Below are 24527 nucleotides of genomic sequence, written 5' to 3' on the forward strand. Positions count from 1 at the left end.
TTTCAGGTCCTGACTGGCACACACTGACTCTATTACTTATGGCAGGTCATCTAATCTGTCCCTACTCTAGACCAGTGGTGTGAAACTCATCTAAAGAATAGAGGTATATTGATTTAGAAAACCACATGTTAACATTAGCTATATTCCATTGTATTTTTATGTATTTTGCTAAATATTTCCCAATTACATTTTATTTTTTTCCCCATTACATTTTAATCTGCTTCTACTGTTCTGAGAGTGTTACCTGCTGCATTGGCTGAGTGTTTGATCCCTCTGCCATAGGTAACAAGACTGTACTTTGCAGGATATTTGCTCCAAGCCTTGGTAGGGAGAATTTCCTCGCTGGGTGATCCCTGTACCAATGAAATCATGACCCCAGTGCCTATCCCCTCATTCTTAAAAATATTCATTATTTTTCTTATCCTTGTGGGAAAATTAATACTGTTTAATGCTTCAAAGATGTATTGAATATACTGTGTACATTTGATTATGAGAAACAAATATGAACTGATATCTGTAGGAATTTAGTTTGTTCATCAGTCTCTGAGTTTTCTATGGTTCCTGACAACCCTGAAATGGGGGTAAGTAAAGTGGGAAGTAGAGTCAAGTCATATAAAGTCAGATTAAGTCAAGGCATAAGTCAATCCATATGGCGTTTTTCCTTCATTTCTTTTTCTCTGGTCAAGAGTCACAGCAAATGTTGGAGGGTAAGTCCCATCTTTGGGCTTATGAGTTTAGTTTGAATTCTTGAGAAAAAGGGGAGAGAGAAAGGGAGAGATAGAGGGAGGGGAGAGAGGTAGGGAGGAATAAAAGGAGGGAGGGAGTAAGGGAGGGAAGGAGGAAGAAAGAGAGAGAGAAGAGAAGAGAGAGAAACTCTCTACCTCAATAACTATAGGGAGTAGTGATAGTTCAGTCAGTACCTGGATGAGCCAAGTACTTAGTTAAGCAAAAGGAAGAGTCTGATCCTGTTTGTCAGAATATGTATGGTTACCATGAGCAGGCCTAAAAGTTTTTGCCTATAGGGCGCTGGGTCAGCAACACTTTTTTTCTATGTATCCTTCACAGCCAGTTGTGACTGTCTACAGCATAGGGGTCAAATATGAGATCTGTGGTTTACATTGTCCACAATACTCTTGCATGCAGATTCAGTCAGATTAAAATATAAGTGGGAAATATTCAACAAAACAAATAAAAAAACAATAGAACATAGAGAATGTTAATGTATGGATTTCTAAGTCAATATGAGTCTAAAAGAGATCTTTATGTACAGTCTAGTGGACTCAGTTTCTATGTGAGTTTGACATCACTGGTCTACAGGAAAACCAGATGGGGGATCATGCCAGTCAAAGATGTTCACAATGACTCAATCACTGAATCACAGAATTTCAGAGTAGGAAAGGACATCATTGACTATCTAGTTCAGTCTCTACCTGAAAAAAAACACTACCTACAACACACCCAAGAAGTATGGTCATCCAGCCTTTGCTTAAAGTAATGAGGTAGAATCCACCAAGTTCTGAGGCAATCAGTCCACTCTATTTTGAGGCAGTTCTTTCAAGGAGGTTCTCCCTCTTGAAAAGTCATTTTGGCTGTTGAGCTAACTCATATTAAGGTTGCAGTTCACTTTGACTGCCAGATCATTTTCAGACAAGCTTCTTTTTAACCATGCCCTCTATCTCCATCTCCTTGTGAAGTTTAATATCTTGAACCAAGTAAAAACTTTTAGCTTCATCCCTATTAATTCCATCTAATTCAGTTTAATTCAGTGTTCTAGTCTGTTAAGGTCTTTTTTGTTTCCTGATTGTCATACAGTGTGATAGCTCTGCCTCTCATTTTTTGTCATCTTCAAATCTGATGAGCATGCCATCTCTGCCTTTAGCCGAGGAATTGATGAAAATGTTAAACAGCATAGGGCTGAGAACCTGTTCTATCTTAAATTGTAGCCTAACTTGGAGACTATCAAGGGATTTATTCAGAAATAAAGTTTTAAAGCTAATGGCAAAGAAAAAATGTTAATTGCTCTGTTTTTGACCATTGGTCCTTCTGTTTTTATTTTATTTATTTCAGAGTGGTGTTTCTATTTCTGAGACTTCTCAGGACCTACTTGTTACATGGCTATATTTTGTTAATAGATATTCTTCAAAGAAAATGAAATTTATATTATTCTGAAATCACTGGATTATCTGGAGATATTAGAACACAAATCTTTGGAACCACAAAAATCAAAGGCAGCTCATTCAAACAGTAGTCCCATGGTCAGAATGAATAGATATAAAAAAGAAGCATTTGTTAAGTGCTTATTGTGTGCCAAGCCCTGTGCTTAACTCTGGGGATACACAAAGAAAAAGGGAGATTGTCCCTGCTCTCAAGAAGCTCAAGGTCTCTTTGGGGATAACAAAACACATAAGGAAGTTCAACTGCAGGGTGAAGAGCAAGGCCCAGGGGTCCTTCTACTCTTTCCTCACTGCTTGGCAGTTCCAATGAAAGAAAGGCACAGCTACTGTTGCTTGCATGAGAAACTTACTTGGGCACTCCTCAACTCTAGGGCATAACTCTATGAGAAGGAAGAAAAGATTTTTAGTCAACTCAGGAAGTAGGCGTGAGGCTGATGTATGTGGCTTTGAGATAGGTGGAAACTAGCCTGGATAGAGTGATCACCAGGCCATGAAAGGAAGAGGCAATGGTTGTATTGTGAGACAATTTCAAAATGCTTATGAACTCTGATCAGAAGAATAATGCTAAAGCAGGCTACCTTTCTTGAGACAGGAGGTGAGAACTAAATATGTAGAATGAGACACATTTTAAGATACAGCCAATGTGGGAATTTGTCTTTCTTGACTATGCATGTCTGTTAAAAACAGCTATGATTTTATTTGATTTTTCTAATGGGAATTAAAGTGACCAAAAAATGCTTGGCAATTCAAAGAATTTAATTTAAAAAATAAGCAATGATTATTTTGCAAAAGTGGCCAGTTTAGAATGACTTAAGAATGCTGATCAGAGCAATGATGATAAAACATGCTAATTACCTCCCCCCCCCCCCCCGACAGAGCAGTTAGGGGCTAGATTTAGGATGAGATGCAATTTTTTGACATGGCCAGTGTAGTAAATTGTTTTTCTTGACTATACATATTTGTTAAAACAGTTATGATTTTATTTGATTTTTTTTCCAGTGGGAGGAAGTTGGGGTGAAAAAAATGCCTGATAATTAAAACCATTTAATTTTCAAAAGAGGTAATTGTTGTACTGTAAGACCAGACAATTTTGAAAGACTTATGAATACTGATCAGAGTTATGATGATAAATATACTAATTACCCCCGACAGAGAAGTTAGGGACTAGATTTAGGATGAGACAATTTTTTAGACATGGCCAACATAGTAATTTGTTTGTTTGTTTGTTTGTTTTACCAATTATGCATGCTTGTTAAAATGGTTTGGATTTAATTTGATATTTTTTCAATGGCAGTAGGAATGAGAAAAAGAAATATTTGATGATTTAAAAAAGAAGAAAGGGTCATTTGAATGTGTACAGAAGTGGCTTTTGGCAAAGTAGTAGAGTACATAAGGTATAAGTATAGAGGTCAGGAATACTGAGTCTGCCCAAGTGGGTTCCAGGATTTTGAGCTGCATTTATGAGGAGGCAATAGGAACCTCTTCCTGGAGCACAAGCATCTCAAGTTTGCTGACAGCACTTGGAGGCCATCAGCACTGTCAAACTGCCTGAGCTTAGCACCTAGTTAGCAAGAATAATTTGTTAAAATAAGAAGCTACCAGATGGTCTGCTTCTTTCCCTTGACATCTGCTCCACAGACGAACCCTTCTCTGCTTGCCCAGCCTCCTACGGTGAACTCCCCAGCAGCACATTTGAGGGAACATATCACATTCCTTGCTCCAGGTACATGTTGCCCTGAGTGCAGAAAGTGTTCTATATGGCTCTGCTCCATCAGTAACGAGAAGTCTGAGAATACGAAAGATGTTCAATATGTAAAGGAGAGTGGCCTGAGGTAGAGACAGAGAATAGATGCGCTTGGAGGGTGTGTGCACGGAGCCAAAAGACTTGCAGTGGAGGAAGGGAGGAGATGGTGTGTGTACTCAAGGAACAGGACTTGTGAGCTGTCTGTTAGTAGCTGCCCCCAGTCCTCCCTCCTCCTGTCCATACCCCAGTGTAGAATGAGCAATCATGAGAGCTGCCAGACATATTTCATCTGGTATAATTTAGGTTAATCATGGACATTACTGAAGCTTGCAGGAGAGTCCCTATGATGGCATCATGTGTCTCAATATACATCCCTAAAGCCAGATAGGGCAAGATAATGCTGTGTTGTTATCATCAGAGAATCCTACCATCATGACTGAAGTCACAATAATCAAGTTTGGTTCATATCAGAAAACTCAGATGCTGTACTGCAAAAGCCAATTGTTGAAAAGAGAAGTTTCCAGAGAAACCTCAGAAGACTGTATGAACAATGCAGAGTGAAGTGACCAGAACCAGGTCAATTTCACCAATAACAATAACAGAAACAGAAACAACTTGGAAAACCTTCAGAACTTTGATTAATATAATGATCAACCATGATGCCAGAAAATCCATGATGAAATATTCTGCCCACCCTCTAATAGAGCAGTGATAGACTTAGAGGGCAAAATGACACAATTTTTGTTTGAAATGATCAATGCAGGAATTTGGTTTCCTTAACTATACAAATTTGTTGTAAGAATTTTGGTCCCTTCCTTCCTTCCTTCCTTTTTTCCTTCCTTCCTTCCTTCCTTCTTTCCTTCCTTCCTTCCTTCCTTCCTTCCTTCCTTCCTTCCTTCCTTCCTTCCTTCCTTCCTTCTTTCCTTCCTTCCTTCCTTCCTTCCTTCCTTCCTTCCTTCCTTCCTTCCTTCCTTCCTTCCTTCTTTCCTTCCTTCCTTCCTTCCTTCCTTCCTTCCTTCCTTCCTTCCTTCCTTCCTTCCTTCCTTCCTTCCTTCCTTCCTTCTTCCTTCCTTCCTTTCTTTCTCAAAGAGCAGGGAAGATGAGGAGAGAAAATTCATTTGCTAATTTAAAAGTTAAAAAAAACCTTTGAATCTGTACTTCAAGGGATGGTAGTCATTCATCAGCTAGCATTCTACATACCAGCTAGCAGGTTAGGTACACATGGGAAGTGGGCTAAACTGGTTTCCAAGTGTAAGCTTACAAAAACTATATTGACCCTTGCAGCACAATAGAGTGCCATTTATCATTTGCTCTTTTGGGAAGTGGTTTTTATAGGAATTTTTTCTCTGTAGATATGAAACTACTTGTAACCATTGGAAATTTAGTTCAAAAGGCATATACCATGGTTGACATTTGCATAATGAAATCCATCTTACCTTTGGAAGGAGCTGGATCGCCTGCAGAATTCTTTGTCTGTGTCCAGAATTAAGGATACCAATTTCCAACAAATCCTGATCTTCCATCACATTGCTTCCCTGAAATTGAAGCAGACAGGTGGTTCAAGCTAGAATTGGAACTGAGGGCCCCTGACTTCAAAATCCAATACTCTCCCCCAACCGTAACACCTGAAGCAATGGGGATTCTCTTGAGTTTGTTTTGTCTATTTCCTTTGAAATAAGAGAGGCTTCTTTGAGGGGGAAAGTAGTTATTAGGATGACATCAATGTTTATAAAACAACTGCAACATATAAAAACATTGAAAAGTTGTTGTAAAAGCAACAGAGGCACAAGTTGCTAAGACTATCTTCAGTCACAGAAGAAGTAATTAGTAAGAAGTATACTTTATATAGTTGTGAGAGAGTTTAATTATTTTTCAAAATGAGCTAGGTAAGCTGGGGATGGAACACTGAGACTAATTCTATTATTTGACAAATGAAGAAATTAATCAATCAACATGAATGAGCAAAAAAACAGATAAAAAATAAATAAAAATTTTCATCACCTTTTATTAAATTACAGAGCTTCCATTGTGTAGCTGCCAAAAAGCTATTAGATTCCTGGGATATATAAAGAGCAGTATGGTATGAAGAATAAGAAAAGATACTACCAGGGATAAGGAACCAGCCTCAAGGCCACAGGTGGCCTGCTAGGTTCTTGGGTGCAGCCTTCTGACTGAGTCCAAGTTTTACAGAACAAATCCTTTTATTAAGGGAATTTGTTCTGTGAAGTTTGGATTCAGTTAAAAAGGCCACACTTGAGGATCTAGGCCACATATTGTCTCAAGGCTACAGATTCCCCACCCTTGTCTGATCTGGTCAGACTACATCAATTGATCGAAGAATAATCATCCGATTAACTTCCTACTATGTGTTAGGAACTGGATCAGGCCCCGAGAAGACAAGGACAGAAATGACATCATCCTTATTCTCAAGGAATTTACATTCTATAAAAGGATACAGTATATACACATATGAATATATACAGAATAAAGTAAATATAAGACCTTTTCAGTTGGGACTGTGGATTTGCAGTTAGAAGAAATCTCATGAGTCAACAACTCCAATCCCCTTATTTTATAGAAGAGGAAAATCAAGTCCAGGGAAGTTAAATAACTCACATATCATTACACAAAGGTGGAATTTGAACCTGGGTCTCATGGTTCTTTCCACTATATCTCTTTATTTTTGTTCTCTGGCCAGATTGGAACTCTTTCTATATAAGAATGAGGGGTGGGACAGGCAGAAAGAAGCAGAAAGACTGATGAACCTCTGATTGTAGCCCCTGCAGCAAAAAAAAAAAAAAAAAAATTCCCCTAAGCCTTTTCTACTCTTATCTACTCTACTCTAATGGGATATTAGATGTAAGTATGCTGTAAACTTTAAAACACTTTATAAATACTATGTCTCATGGTAAACACAGCATGATGGTGGGTTGCTGAGGAGGGCTCTATCACAGTCCCAAGCCAATTCCATCAGAAGGGGATACCCAACTGTTCATCACTTCAGGCCACAGCCTCCTCTTCCCTCCCCTCCCCTCCCTTCCCCTTCCCCTTCTCCTTTCCCTCCCTTCCCCTTCCCTTTTCCCTCCCCTCTTCTTCCCTTCCCTTCTTTTCCTCATTCATTCAAATAATCTTTGTAGTCTTCTTACTTTAGGTTGATGCTTTTATTAAGGCTTCTTTTGCTCGCCTGAATATAAAACAGTGCTTCCTCTAATTGAAGTTGCCCCCTCAGACTTATCCTGTCCTTCTAAGTAGGGGTGGTCTTCTTCAAACTACCTTTCACCTATGTTCCTACCACTTCTGCCTCTCAGGCACTGTAATGGATGGCTAAGAACTGGGTAACCCATGAAACCAAATAATACAAGAGTCCTTGTATATTGTCTGTGTATCGCCAGTTGTTTTTATGCTACTAACATGCATTAGGGTTGACTTCAAGTATGTACCTCTGCTTCTGTTCATTACAATTCAGGATTGTACCATTCCGGGAAGATATTGAAAAGCTGAAGAGTATCTAGAGGAAAGGGAGGGCACATTAAAGCTAGTTGCTGGCATGAGGAATATTTATCCTAGAGAAGACAGGGGAGCTATGAAGGATGTCTTCAAATATTGGAAGAACTGTCTTATGGAAGACTGATTAGATTTAGTTGCTTGACCCTAGAAGGAAGAACTAATAATCATAACAATAGCACTTTAAGGTTTGCAAAGTACATATTTTATCTCGTGTTAACATAAATTAAGTGCCATTATGCCCCCATTTTATAGAAGATGAAGCTGCGGATTGGAGAAATGAAGTGACTTGTCCAAGGTCATATAGCTAGCCAGTGTCTAGGACAGGATTCAAACTCATATCTTTCCAACTCTAAGTCTTTTGCTCTATTTGTTGCACCAGCTAGCAACCTTAGGATTAATGGATAGAAGTTAATGAAAGAATAATGAGTAAATATTACAGAAAGAAAACTTTTGTTCAACAAAAGGTAGGATCTGGAAAAAGCTCTGTCTCTGGAGTGAGAAGACCTAGATTTAAATTTTGCTTCTAAGGCTTACTAGGCAGGTAATTACTTCTGTGAATATAGTGTTGCATTTGGAGTCGGGAAGACCTGTGTTCAAATCCTACCTCAGATATTTACTGGCTGGGTGACTGTGGGCAAATCACTTAACCTCATTTTGCCTTAGTTTCCTTATCTGTAAAATGGGGGTGATAATAATAGTAATAATAAAATACCCACCTCCAAGGGTTGTTATGAAGATCCAATGAGATATGTAAAGCACTTTGCAAACACTTCAAGATTTTGTATAGAAATAATTTGTAAACAATAGCTATTATTATGATTATTCCCACTAGTACTACTGTTATCTGTGTGAACTTGAATAAGTCATGTAACAACCAAAGGCTTCAGTTTCCTGATGTGCAAAATGAGGAGGCTGGGCTATATAGTTTCTGAATTAATTTTGGCTCCTTGATCTATAGGTTCTATGATACTATGAAATGAAATGGACTGCCTTGCTGGACAGTGAGTTTGTCATTACTGGATATATTCAGACAAGGGTTGGATGAACACTAGTTTGATAAGGATTCATGCCTTGGTTAGAGGGTTGGGCAAAGATCCTAAGACCACTGAGGTTTACTTCAGTTCCACTAATCTATGAGTCCATATTTCTGGCACCTAATAAACCATGCTAGTTGAGAAAAGAGGGTCAAGTATCTTGGCTGCTAATTTGTCAGAGACATAAAGAATAGACCCAATTAGCATCCGGCAGATTGCATTGCCTGTCACCTTGTTCTCAAGAGCCTCTGAAAGTGTAGATTTCAGTATTCACAGCCTGAAGTGTTTTTGGCCAAGGCTACTTGGCTTCTTTTCATAGATAGTACTGGAATAACTGAGAGAGTCACCTTTCAATGCTTCTTTGGAGGATTATGGTAGGAAGCCTAGATGTATTTATAGAGGGTGTTAAAAAGTCAATAGTTAATATAAGGCATACTATCTTCTTCTCAGGGTCAATTTCCCAGCAGAGAATGAATACATTTATCAACCTTGATTTTCAAAAAAATGAGTGAAAGATTTTGGAGTGTAGTGTTAGAACTAGGTCTATTCACAATGGAAGGTACTGATGGAAACATTTAATTGCAATAATATGGGATTCAGTTTCCTTACTCATAAAAAGAGTGAGCACAACTATATGATGTTTGTGGTCCCCTCTAGCTTTGAAATTCTCAGATTCTAAAGTAAATTTAAAAAAACTGGGGTTAAATTTTTAAAGCTTTATTAAAAAGTTTTAAAAATAATTTCATCTAAAATTTTTTCAATTTATTTTGTTTGGTCAATACTTTTAGCTTTTTGACTGAAGCCTCAATGCGAGAGAGACTTTTAAATATATCCCAGTTTAAAAAAAATCTTTGTAGTTCATCCTATGATATTTCCAGAGGTGTGATTATTAATGTTTAGCAATTGGTTCTGAAAAAAATACCCATAATACATTTTTAAGTTTAATATGTACCATTAACACTTGAAACCATTTAAACCATTACTTCCTTAAGCTCAAACAATCAACAAAACAGCAAATCAAGCCCTGACAGCATTTGCCAATTTCCAAGGTATAAACGGTCACAATGAAAATTTAACAATCCATCTCTGGAATACGTATGAGTGGTCTCAAGCACATTTCCAAATATTTTCCTTCATGATTCTGTGATATAGGACCTACAATAAAGTGCTATCATTTAGTATATTATAGTGAAATAACATGCTTCTTTGCATGAGTGATGAGAGTTTCCACATCTGGTTATACATTTCCATATTAGTCTCACATAAGTGAAATCACAAGTTTAGATGAGAAGACACTTATTCAGAGCAATATCTAAATACTTGATGGCTCAAACAGGGACCCTAATTATATGAAACAAGTCAAATCGAAAATAATTTATTAAGTACCTACTATGTGCTAGGCATTTTGCCTAGTTAGAGATTCCAAGAAAAGCAAAAAATACTCCCTGCCCTCTACATCCTCATAATCTAATGGGGGAGGAGAGGCAATATGTAGATAACTATGTACAAACAAAATAAATATGGGATAAATTGGAAACAATCACAGAGCAAACATTAACACGTTCATGTCAATGAGGACAGGGAAAGATTTCAAAGCTAAGGCATTTGATATTTGCTTGTACATAATAACATAATTATATAGCCCTTTTAGGTTTTATAAAGTAATTTCCTCACTATTTTGTGAGGTTGGAATTTTTTATTCTTACTTTTCAGAGGAGGCAGTTGAGGCTCAGGGAGGTTAAATTATATGGTTTGGCACAGGGGTGGAGAACCTGTGGCCTCAACTTCAGATGTGTTCTGTTCAGTCAAAGGGCTGCACTTGAGGACCTAGAGGGACACATGAGGTCTCGAGGCCACAGGTTCCCCATCCCTGGTCTGGCACATCCAACTAGTAAGTGCTAGAAAAAGATTTGAACCAGGGCTCCTCCCTCCAGGTTCATGGACTCTTCTCATTACACCACACTGCCTCTGTGCAATAGCAAATTCTGTAGGGATAATCTGCAGGGAATTCCTGTCCCTAACGTTCTCCTTCCTGTGGTTGGGCTTCTTAGCCATCCTTTGGAGCTGTTTTTCAGAACTCCCCACCTGTAACTTACTAATTAGTTATTGCTTGCTTTCCCTACACAAAAAACCAGGAGATGTATCAAATCACTTCTTCTAAGAATCTCTTGTTTCAACTCAGTTTTTCAGTCACGTCCTGCTCTTCGAGACCTCATTTGGGATTTTCTTGGCAAACACTCTGGAGTGGTTTGTCATTTCCTTCTCCACTTGTTTCAACTCACACTAAACTTAGACTGAAAATATGACCCTCTTTTCCACCTGCCTTTTCTGATCCAGTGAGATGTTTTTGTTTTTGTAAGGGCCATATGTCTTTTTAAGTTCTGGAGACTGATACCTACATTCATAACTACATTGAAGACTCATTTTAATGGATTTTTGAATCACATTTTATATTTCCCTATGATAAAACATCCCATCTCTCTCTCAGAGGGCCATTTCTAATAACATAGAATAAATAAGAAAAAGTGAAAACTGTTCAACAAAAACGTTGAAAATGTTTGAAATTGTATTCGATATTCCAAATCTATAGTCCCTTACCTTTGCTAAGAAGTTTTCTTTTTTGGGGGGTCAAGCTTGGTTGTTATAATTTCACAAATATATGTTTAATTTAGGCAAATGTTGAACTGAATGCGTTCCTCTTGCCCTAACAATTTATCCCCCTCCATGGGGAGTGGGCAAATGGTCACATGGTGTGTCTTGGTGCTGTGACTTGAAGCATTAGATACTTACAGTTGAAAATATCATGAACCTTAGAACCAATATAGTTTCTTCTGTTTCTATCTCTGTCTCTCTTTGTCTCTGTCTCTATTGCAAGCTTTATCATTCCTATTTATGTTTCTCTCTCTCTCTCTCTCTCTCTCTCTCTCTCTCTCTCTCTCTCTCTCTCTCTCTCTCCCTCCTTCTCTTCCTCCCTCTTTCCCTAACTCCTTTAACTCCTTCCTTCTTTCTCTCATTCTCTCCCTGTCTCCTTCCTCCCTTACATTTACATATATATATAAATGTCCCTAGCTACAACTTCATTTGTATGCATTTGTATCTATCTGAGAGCTAATGTGGCACACTGGAAAGAGTGTTGGGTGACAATCCTGCTTTGGGAACCACTCTGTGCCTCAGTCTTCACGTCTCAGTAAAGGGGAGAATGACAACTTTAATATGAAATCCCACAAAACTGTTTTGAGTCAATGACTGACAATTTTGGTATATTTCTTTGTCAATCTTAAAGCAGCATGTCAATACTAGTTCTCATTATTAAAAGGTATAGTAAAAATGAATGTAACTTTTCCTGTTGCCTTTCTCAAGGTAATGACTCTAAATGTTTGTTGAACTGATTAGAAAGGAATGTCAACAAACAGCAGAGCTTATATATCTAAATGCAGTTTGTCTTTCAATTTTTTTTCAGCTGTGGGAGTCTCTGTACCTATCACATTGATGATGCCCGTGATGATGATGGTGATAATAAATGATATTAATATGACATTATACAGTTTTCAAAGCCCTGCACACATATCATCTTAACACTCTGAGAAGTGGGTATGACAAGTATTTCAAATTGAGGAAACTGAGACTCAGAAAGCTTAAGTGCATTGTCCAGGGAAGGAAGTAAACAAGCACTTATTAAGTGCCTACTATGTGCCAGCCACTGTGCTAAGCACTTTACAAATATCTCATTCTCACAACATTCTTAGGAGGTGGGTACTATTATTAGCCTCATTTTACAGTTGGGGAAGGCAGCAAGTAGGTGGCACAGTGCTGGGCATGGAGTCAGGAATGCTCCTCTCCCTGATTTCAAATCTGGCCTCAGGCACTTACTAGGTGTGTGACCCTGGGCAAATCACTTAACTCTATTTGCCTCAGTTTCCTCATGGAGAAAGAAATGGCAAACCACTCTAGCACCTTTGCCAATAAAACCCCAAACAGGATGATGAAGAGTCAGAGATGACTGAAAAAACTGAACAACAACAAATAGGTAGATAGAGACCCTTGCCAAGGGTCACCCAGCTAGTGAGCATCTGGGGACAAATTTGAACTCAAGTCTTCCTTACTGCAAACCCTGACACTATCTAGATCTCTCTGGATCACCAATGCCAGCCTTTCTGCCTCCCAGTTCAGCACTCCATTGACTACTCTATGCATTAACCTAAACAATCTTGATATTTCTTTTGTAGCACTGCTTTCAAGGCCAGTTCCTGTGCTTTCCAGATAGAGAGGAGGGGACACTGTTTTCCTAACTTCAAAGCTGGTATCTGATGCCAAATGGCATTCTCCAGTTTTATTACATGCCAAGGGCACCAGATTTGGTTGCAAGATATATTGGCTGTTTTCCAAAACCAGAAGTACTCTCAAAAACTCAAAGTTTGTTGCCATCAGAAATTTGAAAGAGGCTGCCCTTGGCAGCAGAGAAAAGAGTCAGAGGATCAGGGTTCAAGTTTTCACTCTGACTCTTTCTACCTTGCAACTGAGTGTTCTCACTTATAAAATAGAAGAGGATATTGGACTAGAAATTAAGAGATTTTAATCTTCTTTTGTATCATGGACTCTTTCAGAAGTCTGATGAAGTTTATGCACCCCTTCTCAGAATCATGTTTTTAAGATATAAAATAATGCATAGGACTAGAAAGGAAATTAGGTATGTGGAAATTGCTATTCAACAAAAAAGTTCATGGACCTAATTAACCTAGTGATATTTAAGGTCCTTTCTACCTATAGATCATTGAATACAAGCCTCAAATAATTTGAGGATTATGAAAAGAATTTCCAAAGGGGAATAAATGTTGGGTGCAATGAATACCTCACTGAAATGGATGTTCAGTCTCCCAAGATGACTCCATAGGAAGGCACTTCTCTTGTCTGGGTGTCTCAATTCTGGAATATTTGTTTAAAAGACAGGATTGTATCCAAAAGGATGCAAATTCATTTAAGGGAGAATTGTTTCATCTATGATGTCTCTGCATCCCTGGTGCCTGCTGCATCGCTGTCACTTAACACAAGTTTGCTGAATTGCACTGGCTTAAATAACCACCATATTTTCAACTGGCCAATTTTTGAACAGATATGAATACAGATCTCCCTCATGGGACCATTTGTGAAAATCATGGTCCTTAAATTCAGGAAGTAATGTTCCCTGACTATTTGAACAGCCCTCCCATGATGCCTGGTAAGCAACAGTATGTACTTTAATGTACAGATGTGAAGGTATTAGGTAAGTGTAAAGGACAGGAGAACCTCATTACTTAGAGTCTTTGAAGCCTCCTGGGGAGCAGGCTCTCAAGAATGACAGATGTAGCCATGAGAAGGGTGCTCAGCAGTCCCTTCCTTCTGCCTGATGGACTGTGATGCCTGTGATGGACCTCCTTCAGCTGCCTGAGTCAACTCTGATCACGCCTCTGATTTGGTCCTTCACTACTCTTTAAAATGAACTGGATAGTTGTACCAATAACAACTCACATCCATGGGAAACTTTCAGATTTAACACATTGAGTTTCTCCCAGCATTCTGTGAAGAATGTCTTGGAAATATTATTAACCCTATTTTACAGATGAGGAAAATGAGTCTTGAATAGGGGAGATTGATATTCACCTATGGTCATGAGGATAACTAGAAGACCCAAGATTTGAACCCAGGTTTTTTGATACCACATATCAGGCTTATCCCACTATTCATCTCCTCAAGTTGTACTCATATCTTTCTACTCATATAAATCTCACTTTTTAAAAAGAATTTTTCTAATTCATTATTTCTAATTTAAATTTCTTCCTCTTTTCCACCCATATGATTCTTGGTTTTTCTTTTGCTTAGACTGGTAAATGTATTCACTAGCAGTATTAAGGATTATGTTTTTTTCCCTGAACTTGTAGACAGTATAGGGAACTCCACTCTACTAGTTCAGGTCAGAACTTTCTCTGGAACTTATAGCATGGAGGGGCTTACAGATTGTGGTTTGTACTTCATTCTCCAAGAGGAACATGACATCAGAGAGATGATGACATGACTTGCAATTGACTTTGATTTGACTGAGGGAGGGCTGTGCAAAGTCACCAGCCTCACTTTCTCCTCCAGAGACATCTGGATCCAGCTGCCGGATATCGATCAGGATGATTGGAGATGGCCCAGGATGCAGTGGGAGATGCTAAGTCACTAGTCAAGGATCACAGAGGCTGAATACAAATCCAGGTCTTCCTGATTCAGAAGTCAGTTCTCTATCCATCCTTACCACGGATGTAATAAATGAGGATGCAGAGCCCAAAGTACCTGTCTCATGCTGAGAGGAATGGGGAGAAATTAAGAAGGAATTTCAATGAGGCAATTTTCTCCCACATTTTACAATATCCAGATCTTGTTATGAGGTGAGTTTGGATCCAATGAGTACCAAGATCCAGGAGGTGGCATGAGACATCTTCATTCTTTTCTAATAGCCCTTCTGGTTCTCCTGGATCTCATTTTTTTTAGACAGAAGGTCCACCTATTTCTGTCATGGTGATGATATGACCTTCCCAGAGATAAAGAAGAATGCTCTCCTACAGTGGCCAATGCTGGTGTTCTTTGGAGATCCTCATTTGATATGAAGGCTTTGAACATCATTTCCCTTCTATTTTGTTATTCTATTTGCTTTTTGTCTCAGTGCATATGAGTCCTGGCACATAGCATATGCTTAATAAATTCTTACTGGATTGCACTGAATTGATTTATGTGATGATTACTTCTCTTCAGGCTTCTTCTCTGTGTGGTGTTGGATAGCGAAATGTGAGCACTGTCACACAGTTAATCATTGCTGCCTCAGCCTTTTGAGTACTTCCTTGTTGTTCTACACTGGACAGATGAAGGTGAAACTATTCAGAGATCTGGTTCAAGTCCCTACTCTTATAAAAAATCTAGGTGATCTTTGGAGAGTTTTTCTCCCTGTATGGGTCTCAGTTTATCTCCCTATCAAAAAAGCAGACTAGAACTGATGTCTAAAAACCTTCTATCTCAGAATCCAAGCAATTAGGAGCTATAGTTCAGATAGCCCTGAACTCTTAGCCATCTTCATGCCACCTAGCTCCAGCATTCCAGCCTCCATCTTTGACCAAATTTTCTAACTCTAGTAACTGTTCTCCTCTTTCTCCTCTTCCTTATCACTTTGTCTCCTAATGGAGCTCTCTTTTATGAACCTAGAAAGATGAGCCTCAATCTCAGTACTTTTATTCAATTCCAAATAGCAGTCATTTCAGTCCTCCATAATAGTCTATAAAACACTGGATATAAAAGAAAGAGAATAAGGTAACAGTTTATCCCAGGAGCATTTCTGTGTAAACTCCATCCAGTGTAACATGAGTAGAGAGACCAGGAGCAACAAAATTTTTGTTATTATTTAGCAACTACTGTACACCTAGAAAGCCATGATCAAGTGACCAGAATTATAAACAGATAGATGACAAAGTACCATAAAATATTAACCTCACAATTTCCTTGAGAACTCAACAAATAAACAATTTGAACTGGAGCCTTCTTACAGATAAAACTCTAATGTGTAATCACCAGGACATAACAGTGACCCATAAAAATGTGAGAACAACACTTTTAAATAGATGTAGCCACAGTGAACACTCAAAACCTCCACATGCTGTGGAATGAAAAGCTCTAAAAATAAAGAGAGCTACTGAAGAAATCAAAGTCATGTGGAAGCAGGAAGAGACCCCTATGGTGCCCATCCTACCACTGCTACTAGGATTGTTCTGAGGACCTTCGGAGCCTCTGCAGAAGTTCAGCCTCAATGGTAAGTCTTCAGTTCAACTATGGAAGCCAATCATTTTGACTGCTTGCACAATTATTTATTGAATGGTAATTATACAAGACTAATAGGGTAGTGCCTCCTGCCAGCACCATTTTTATCTAAGCTCCATCAAACAAAATGATGAGGATGATATGAAACAACCATAATTGTATCTTGTGCTGAATCTGACCTTCCTGTCTAGCTTCAAGCCAGATAGAATGTGGGAGTCATCATTCTCCTCTATAGGCTAATCTCTCCCATTAGATTATAAACTATTTGAGGGAAGGGAATGTTTTCCTTCTCTTCATATTCCCATTATAGCCCTATTGCTTAGCATAGTGTCTGGCATGTAGTTAACATTTAATAAATACAAATATAAAATAAGTTAGCATTTAATAAATATAAGTAATAAATACAAAAAATCAATATAAATATTCTCTTCCCTCTCTCTTTCTCTCTCCCTCACTCTCTCTTTCTCTCTCCCTCACTCTTTCTCCCTCTCCTTCTCCCTCTCCCTCTCTCTCTCTCTCTTTCTCTCTCCCTTTCTAGTACAGGGCTAGCCTAGTGCTCCTTTTATTATTCACATTGTCTCTCAGAATTTACTATCTTTTAGTGAATTATTTTCCAACCTATAGAAAAATCACAGGATTTGGAAGGGACTTTAGATGACTTTCTGCTCCAAGTTCCTTATTTTTGAGCTTAAAAAAGAAAACCTGATATCCAAATATTAAAGATCTAGAAGCAGGGATTCTCTAATTTACATTCTGTGAATTTGTGCTTTAAAATATTTTAATAACCATATTTTCATATAGTTTTCATTGTAATCCTATATATCTTATTTTATATATTTAAAAACATCCTTCTTTTTAAAATTTATTTTTTCTATTTAATAGTGTTTTATCATTTCCAAATAACATGTAAAGATAGTTTTCAACATTCACTTTTATAAGATTTTTAGTTCTAATTTTTTTCTCCCTCCCTTCTGCCCCTCCTTCTTCATAACCTCCTCCCCAATGAAAACATTCTTCTGGGAAGAACTAGACTGCCAAAGGGGTCCAGGACACAAAAATGATGAAGTACCCTTGCTCCAGAGCAAGAGAGAGCCCCAGAGGTCATCCAGTCTATAATCCTCATTTTGTAGATGAAGAGACTGAAGCCTGGAAGGATGAACTAACTTCCCAAGGTCACAAAGGTAGTATGCAACAGAGTCAGGATCCAGATTGAGTGATCAGATTGCAAACTGAGTGTTCACTACTTGATGATGATTGTCATCAAAGAAAAGCAGTGGTGTACTTGACACAGTTTTGAATTCTTCCATTCTGTGGCTACTTCTTTCCATCAGGGCCAGAAATCTACACTCTGAAATTGATTGACTCAACTGACAAACAGTTGATTATTTCCTTAGCACCCTGCCTGACTTGTGGCATGAAACCTTAGAGAGGGTGTTTCTCTGGATCGAGAGTAATTTAGCGAATAGTCTCATTGCCTTGCATGGAAGACCTGAAGCAACGTCCTCGAAAACAGCTGCTCTTGAAGAGAACAGAAATTTCCGATTCAGGGGGGTCATTATTGTTATTTTAAATCACGGAAACGTAGAAAAATAACATAATAACCTATCATGTACTGAGGAGTGAAAGGGGAACTTTCTGTCGCTATGGTTATAGCATTGGGTAGGTGGTATTCTTTGTGAAATGGTTAGAAACGAATAAAATGACCAACTGGAAAAAGGCAGACTTCTACAGTCAATGTTCTATTAGATTTAGAACAACTAAGAATAGTAATTTTCTTTCAAAATAGCTAGGCTGATTACTTTCAGCCCCCTTGGAACTCAAACTTAAGAGGGCTGATCTGCTGCCTGAGGAACTTTACCTGTGTGTATTCCCTGGGCTGCCTCATTAAGCTGTAACAAGGCACAGGTCCTGTAAGAACCTCAGACAACCTGTTTCTTGTTCATTTAAACATGAGTTGTGTGATGTCCTTCCTTTTGTTTTGTCCTTAAATTTAGTGTTGACTCTAGATCAAGAATTAAATAAAAAGTGATTTTGAGAAAATGTACTCTAATGAGCTAAATGAAATCTTCCCACTCAATTACATGTATATTTCTTTTAATATTTACAAAGGCTTACTTTGCATAATATGTGTAAGTATACCTCTAAAGTGAATGCTAACTCTAAATTTGTGATGCTACATGGGTGGTTGATAGAGAGGTAGTTGGAAATACAGTCAACTTGGAGTTGGCAAAGATCTGGGTTCACATCTTATTTTAGATAACATTCTAAAATAGAAGATGTGAGTTCAAATATGGCCTCAGATCCTTACCAACTGTGTGACTCTGGATCAAACACAACCTTTGTCTGCCTCAGTTTCCTCAACTGTAAAATGGGGTTAATGATAACATTTGCCTCTAAGCATTGTTGAATCAGATGAAATACTTGTAAAGTGCTTAGCACAGCGTTTGGTACATAGGTGGTGCTTAATAAAAGCTTGTTTCTTTCCTTTCTTCCCTCCTTGTCTCTATTTCCTGGCATTCCTGACTTCCTTAAAATCTTAGCAAAAGTCTTATCTTTTATAAGAAACTCTTAGTCCTCAATTTTAATGCCTTCTCCCTGAGATTATCTTCAATTTACCCTGCTTTGTTTGTATATAAGTTTTTGCACATTGTCTCTCTCATTAGACTTTGAACTCCTTGAGAATGAGGACAGGGTTTTTTTTTTGTTTTTTGTTTTTGCTATTCTTTATATCCCTCCTGCCAGGCACAGGATCTGGCACACAGAAGGTGCTGAATAGGTAACTATCTGTAAAAGAAAGCACCCCAACATACACAGGAGGGCCTGCTGTACATGTTTTTAATCTGCTTTTCTAAAAGGAATGGTAACTTTTGAGGGGTCAACAATCACTTTAATCAACCACATGTATCATTCCCTTAGTTCAGAGGAAAAAGTCAGCACCTTGAAATTCAGAGACAATACAGAGAAATCAAAGATCAACAGACAGATCCAACTATCTGACCATTATATACATATATAGTTACCAGAAAGCAAAGCACCAACATCTTGGTTTTCCAAGTCGAGGTGCTGTTTAGCGGCTTCCCAGAGTCTCATCTGACACTCAAAGATTCTTTCACAAACTAAGCCCAGAAGTAAAATCTGACCTCCGAGTATTTATGCATTTTTTTAGAACTGGAGGGCATCACAACCCTAGAGAATCAGTGCCTCACTAACAAGAGGTGTGGGCCTTCCTACAAATCTTCCCAGGCCTATGAATGGGTGGGGAAGATCTTTAATCACATTATTCAATCACGGTACTCAAACCAGAACAGCAAAAAATCCTACTTTGCTTTCTGTTTACACTAACTGACAGATTCTGTAGACTGCAGACAAAATCACTTAACTTCTATCAACTTCACTTTCCTCATTTGAAAAGAAATAGGAAGAATAACAATGCTTAGCTCATCAGGATTGTGAAGAGTATCAAATGAGCTAATATTGGCAAAGTGTTGAATTGTGATGTACCATCACTGGGGCATAAAATAAAAATTCCTTACATCTAATGTGGAAATGCATACTTAAAGCACTTCCAAAATTATCATATTATTTGAACCTTACAAAACTCCATGTGAGGTTGGCAGTAAGTATACTACTGTCCCTATTTTGTAGTTAGGGAAATAGGTTTGGAGTAGTTTGTCCAGCCTGCCAGAGGAAGAAGATCCAGGTTTTTTGAAACAAGAGTCAATCTTTAATTTTTTTTTTTTTTTTTTACTTTACAGCTAGATAACTCATTGTCACTGGGGAATTTCCCAAGTGCTTATTTTGTGTATATCTGATTTCTATTTGCTTATGTAGATGCTGTCTTCCCAAAGGAATATATGTTTATTGAAAACAATGAAATGTTTTCTTTTTGCTTTTTTTTATCCTTAGTGCCTGACATGGTACTTGATACATAGAAGGGGCTGAATAAATGCATGTTGAGTGATTCAATAGGTATGAGCAGAGTGGAGAACCAATCAACAAAGGCATTATTATTAAAGTCACATTTCTGTGACTTAAAACAGAGATTAATATTCTTCCTTTTCCCTCCCTCCCTTTTCAAATTATCCTTAAGCTATTAAGGTTAATCTTATGTTAATTGTTTTTCTTCTGATTTTTTCCCTACATTACTTTAATTTTCAAAACTTCTTCTTCCTAAACAGCTGCCATTCAAACCCCAGTGAGAGTGAGAATTTAATAAGCATGTGTTAATTTTTAAAAGTCTGTTGAAATGTTGGGCGGCGTCACAAATTGGAATGGTGATTCATTTCAGAGAGATACACGATGTATTGCTGTCTTTTTTTCTGGGGTGATGAACAGTCATCAAAAACATAACCTGGGATAAAATTATTCCTCAGTTCTTTGATCATTAGGTCCCTAATTGCAAAAGGGATGTTTTTTTTCCTTTAAATTAGTGCTCCCATAATCCTTTCATTAAGCTATCTTTGGATGACTCACTTCCTGTCTGCACCAAAATTTTTTTATTTGTAAAATGTAGTTGTTCCTAATGACTTTTCAGGTTCTTTTCAGCTTTGATCCTTGGTCAGTCAATGGACAAACATTTATTATGCACTCAGAATGTTAGAGACACTATGGCAAGTGTGGAGACACAAAGATAAACCAAGATAGACCTTGCTCTCAGGGAACTTCCATTTTTTTTTAAAAGAGGTTTTGTATACATACATAAGTATATGCAAAGTAAATACAACGTAATTTCAAGGGAACACTAGTAATTGAGGCAATTAGGAAGATTTCGCCTAACAGGTGATGCTTGAGTAGAGTTCTAGAGGAGGCTAGAGATTCTAAGAGGCATAGGGAAGGAGAAGGTGCTTCCTAGGCATGGGGGACAGTTTGTGCAAAAGCATGGAGATGGGAGATTCTAAGACCATGTCACTTTCAAAAGCAATCTCTAGTAAGAGAAGGGGAAATGATCAAACCAGTGGTAAGGAAAAGCTCCTTAGGAGAGGGTGGATCACTCTGTGGGACAGTCTCAGGGAGCCAGCAGAGGTCAGAGAAGTGTCATTCCCTGTGATAATGGAAAAGTGAGGTGTTCTCATGTCATTTCTCACTTATCACACTTATGTTAGGTGAACAATTTATGAATTAACGAGATAGAGAGCCATGTGAGGTACAAAATGGATTATTTCTATTACGTTAAATTAAAAAGGTTTTATACAAATAAAACAAATGTAGCTAAGATCAGAAGGAAAGCAGACAATTGGGGGAAAACTTTTACAGATAGATTCTCAGATAAAGACTTCATATCCCAAATATAGAAAGAATTTTGTCAAATCCCTTCTCCAATGCTTATCACCTGAGTGATATCAGACAGACCATTTCTCTTTCTTGAGTCTCAGGTTTTAAATTTATAAAATGAAGGAGGTTACACGGGATGGTCTTTGAGCAGGAAAGGAAGGGAACAAGCATTTATTAATTTATTAAGCACTTACCTGCTTAAGCACGTACATTTAGACCTTAAGAATAGCATTGTGGAATACTGGATATAAAGCTGGAGGCAGGAAGTCCTGGGTTCAAATATCACCTGCAATACTCTTTAATTCTATAAGTCATGGCTCATTTCTTAATTTCCCTAAGCCTTTGTTTCCTCATCTAAAATAGGAAGGGTTCAATTAAGATGGCCCCTTTTAACTCTAGGTGTATGACGTCTGGAACATGGCAGGCACTTAAGAAATGCTTGTTGACTTGACTTGGTTCTATTGACTCCAGGAGAACAGCTTTGGATTGCTCTGGGATGCCCTGCATTTTCCATGCTGTCTGTCTTTCCTCAGTGGACCTCAAATACTCTTACTTCATCTAAGGCAGCATAGAGGTGCTGGAATTTCTTTCCTACAGCTTCCTTTTCTGTTTAGATAAGCAGGATGAAAAACAACCAGAGGCTTCATGGCACTGGAGGATTCAAAATCTGAGAGAAACTTGGAGTTACTAAGTGAAGGCAGCAGACTCTGCCAAGAGCCCCCCTGAAGTTGCCACGGCTCCCTGAGAAGGTGACTTTTTTTTTTCCAGAAAAGCTGTTTTGGGCACAGATTTTTGCCCATGGATTCTGACTACTCTCACATCTTGACTGATCAGAGGCACAGATGAATTTTGTGGGAAGAGGGAATATATTAAGAAGGGTCTCACTGAGAAGCTCTTCTCTGAGACAAATTAGCAAGTAATAAGTGCCTACTATGTTCCAGGCACTATGCTAAGTGCTAAGGATCCAAAGAAAGAAAAGAAAAAGAACTTGTCCTTAAAGAGCTCACCTTCTGGTGGGTGAGAGAACATGCAAACAGCTATATACATGCAAGATATATACAGGGCAATTAATGGGAGGTAATTTCTGAGGGAAAGCATGAAGGGGGATTGGGAAAGCAGGGTTTTAACAGGGTCTTAAAGGAAGTGAGAATAAGCAGGAGGCACAGAGGAAGAGCAAAAGAGTTCCAGGAATGGCAGAAAGAGAAATTCATGGAGTTGGAAGATGGAGTGTTTTGAGTGAGCAATAGGAGGAAGGCCAGTGTCACTGGATTGTAGAATAGGGGGAGGGCAGTCAGGTACAAGAAGACTGGAAAGGTAGGAAGTGTCAAGGTTATGAAGGGTTTTAAAAGTCAAGAGAGTATTTTATATTTGATCCTAGAAACAATAGGAAGCCACTGAAGTTTGCTGAATAGAGGAGTGACACGGTCAGACATTGACTTTTGGAAAATCATTTTGACAGTTGTGTGGAGGATGAACTGGAATAAGGGGAAACTTGAGGAAAGCACACCTCCTTCTCCCCAGCCCAGTAGCTATTACAATAGTTCAAGTGTAAAGTGATGAAGCCTGCACCAGGATGAAAAACCATCAACCAAAGCCTCTGCTTCCATGCTTACTAGCAATGGGACTTTCAGAAAGTCACTTGACATTTGAGCTTTGCTCATCTTCTCTAAAACAAGGATGACCGGATATTGCTACCCAAATCACAGTGCTGTTATAAGGAAAGTCCCTTTATTCAGTCATTTGTCACTCATGTTTGAGTCTTTGTGACCCTATTGAGATTTTCTTGGTAAAGATATTGGAGTGGTTAGCCATTTCCTTCTTTCTCTCATTTTATAAACAAGATAACTGAGGCCAACAAGGTTAAGGGGCTTGCCCAGAGTTACACAGCTAGTAAGTGATTTGGCTGGATTTGAACTTAAGGATATGAGTCTTCCTGGGCTTGATGCTCTATCCACTATGGTGCCACTTAGCTGTCCTTTGTACAGTAGAAGGTAGAAAACAAATGTAAATTGGTATTAGTAATCTACTGGGATGACTTATAAGAATGCTCCAAGGAGGAGTTTAAGGAGGGGAGATGTATATGCCAGAGGCAAGCAGATAAACACGTGCAAAGATCCTTAGAAAAAGGCTTGAGTTAGTGATGCAAACTCTCAAAGACGTTGAATCTACTATAATAGCTTTGCTTCCCCGAATTCGATATACCTATCCCACAGGCCATACTTCTACAGCTAGAATGCACAATATACTCATCTCCATCATTCAAAATCCCTATCTTCCTTCCCAGTTCCATTCCTGTACAACCTCTTTGAAGGTCTTTCATCATTCCCCTACTTGTTAGGATTCTCTTATTGCCACATCAAATTACTTTGTGTATAATTACTTATAGCATTTGTAGCATATTCCTTTGTAGCCTATTAGCTCCTCAAGGACAAGGACTATTTTGTTTTTGTCTTTGATTCTGACAAAATCTTGTGGAGGAGGGTGAGAGAAGATTATGAGAAGTACCACCTTGCTTTCCTCTTATGTTAAATGAGGGGAATGGACTCAATGACCTCTAAGATCAGCAGCTAGGTGGCACAGTGGATAGAGCACTGAGACTGGAGACAGGAACATCTAAGTTCAAAACCAGTCTCAGACAATTGCCAGCTGTGTAATCCTGTCAAGTCACTTAACCTCTGGCTGCCTCAGTTTCTTCAACTGTAAAATGAGTATAATAATAGCATCTACCTCCTAGGATTGTCGTGAGGATCAAATGAGATAATATTTACAAAAAGCACTTGGCACAGTGTGTGACACATAGAAGGTATATAAATGCTTAATGCCTTCCAAGAATCCTGCCACATCTATTTGTATGATCCAATGACCCTTGATAGGAAAACCAAGAGGATGAAGAATGCCTATTGCCTTATCAGTGACATGTTGTTGAATGAACAACCCATAGAACTATTCTACCGACATCTCCATCTTGGTCACAAT

The 24527-nt window shown here is 38.4% G+C and overlaps 1 protein-coding gene across 2 annotated transcripts in view; it reads right to left on the reverse strand.

The window, feature by feature from the left end:
• Positions 1-24527, reverse strand: part of ANKS1B (ankyrin repeat and sterile alpha motif domain containing 1B) — a 1189006-nt gene that overhangs the window by 425287 nt on the left and 739192 nt on the right. For both annotated transcript variants that reach the window (XM_072655667.1, XM_072655669.1), the window contains one exon: positions 5355-5453. In XM_072655667.1, the coding sequence (XP_072511768.1) occupies positions 5355-5453 (99 nt within the window). The remainder of the gene's footprint in view (positions 1-5354; positions 5454-24527) is intronic.

The sequence above is a fragment of the Notamacropus eugenii genome, chromosome 3 (genome assembly GCF_028372415.1).
Source record: "Notamacropus eugenii isolate mMacEug1 chromosome 3, mMacEug1.pri_v2, whole genome shotgun sequence".
NCBI classification, from domain to species: Eukaryota; Metazoa; Chordata; class Mammalia; order Diprotodontia; family Macropodidae; genus Notamacropus; species Notamacropus eugenii.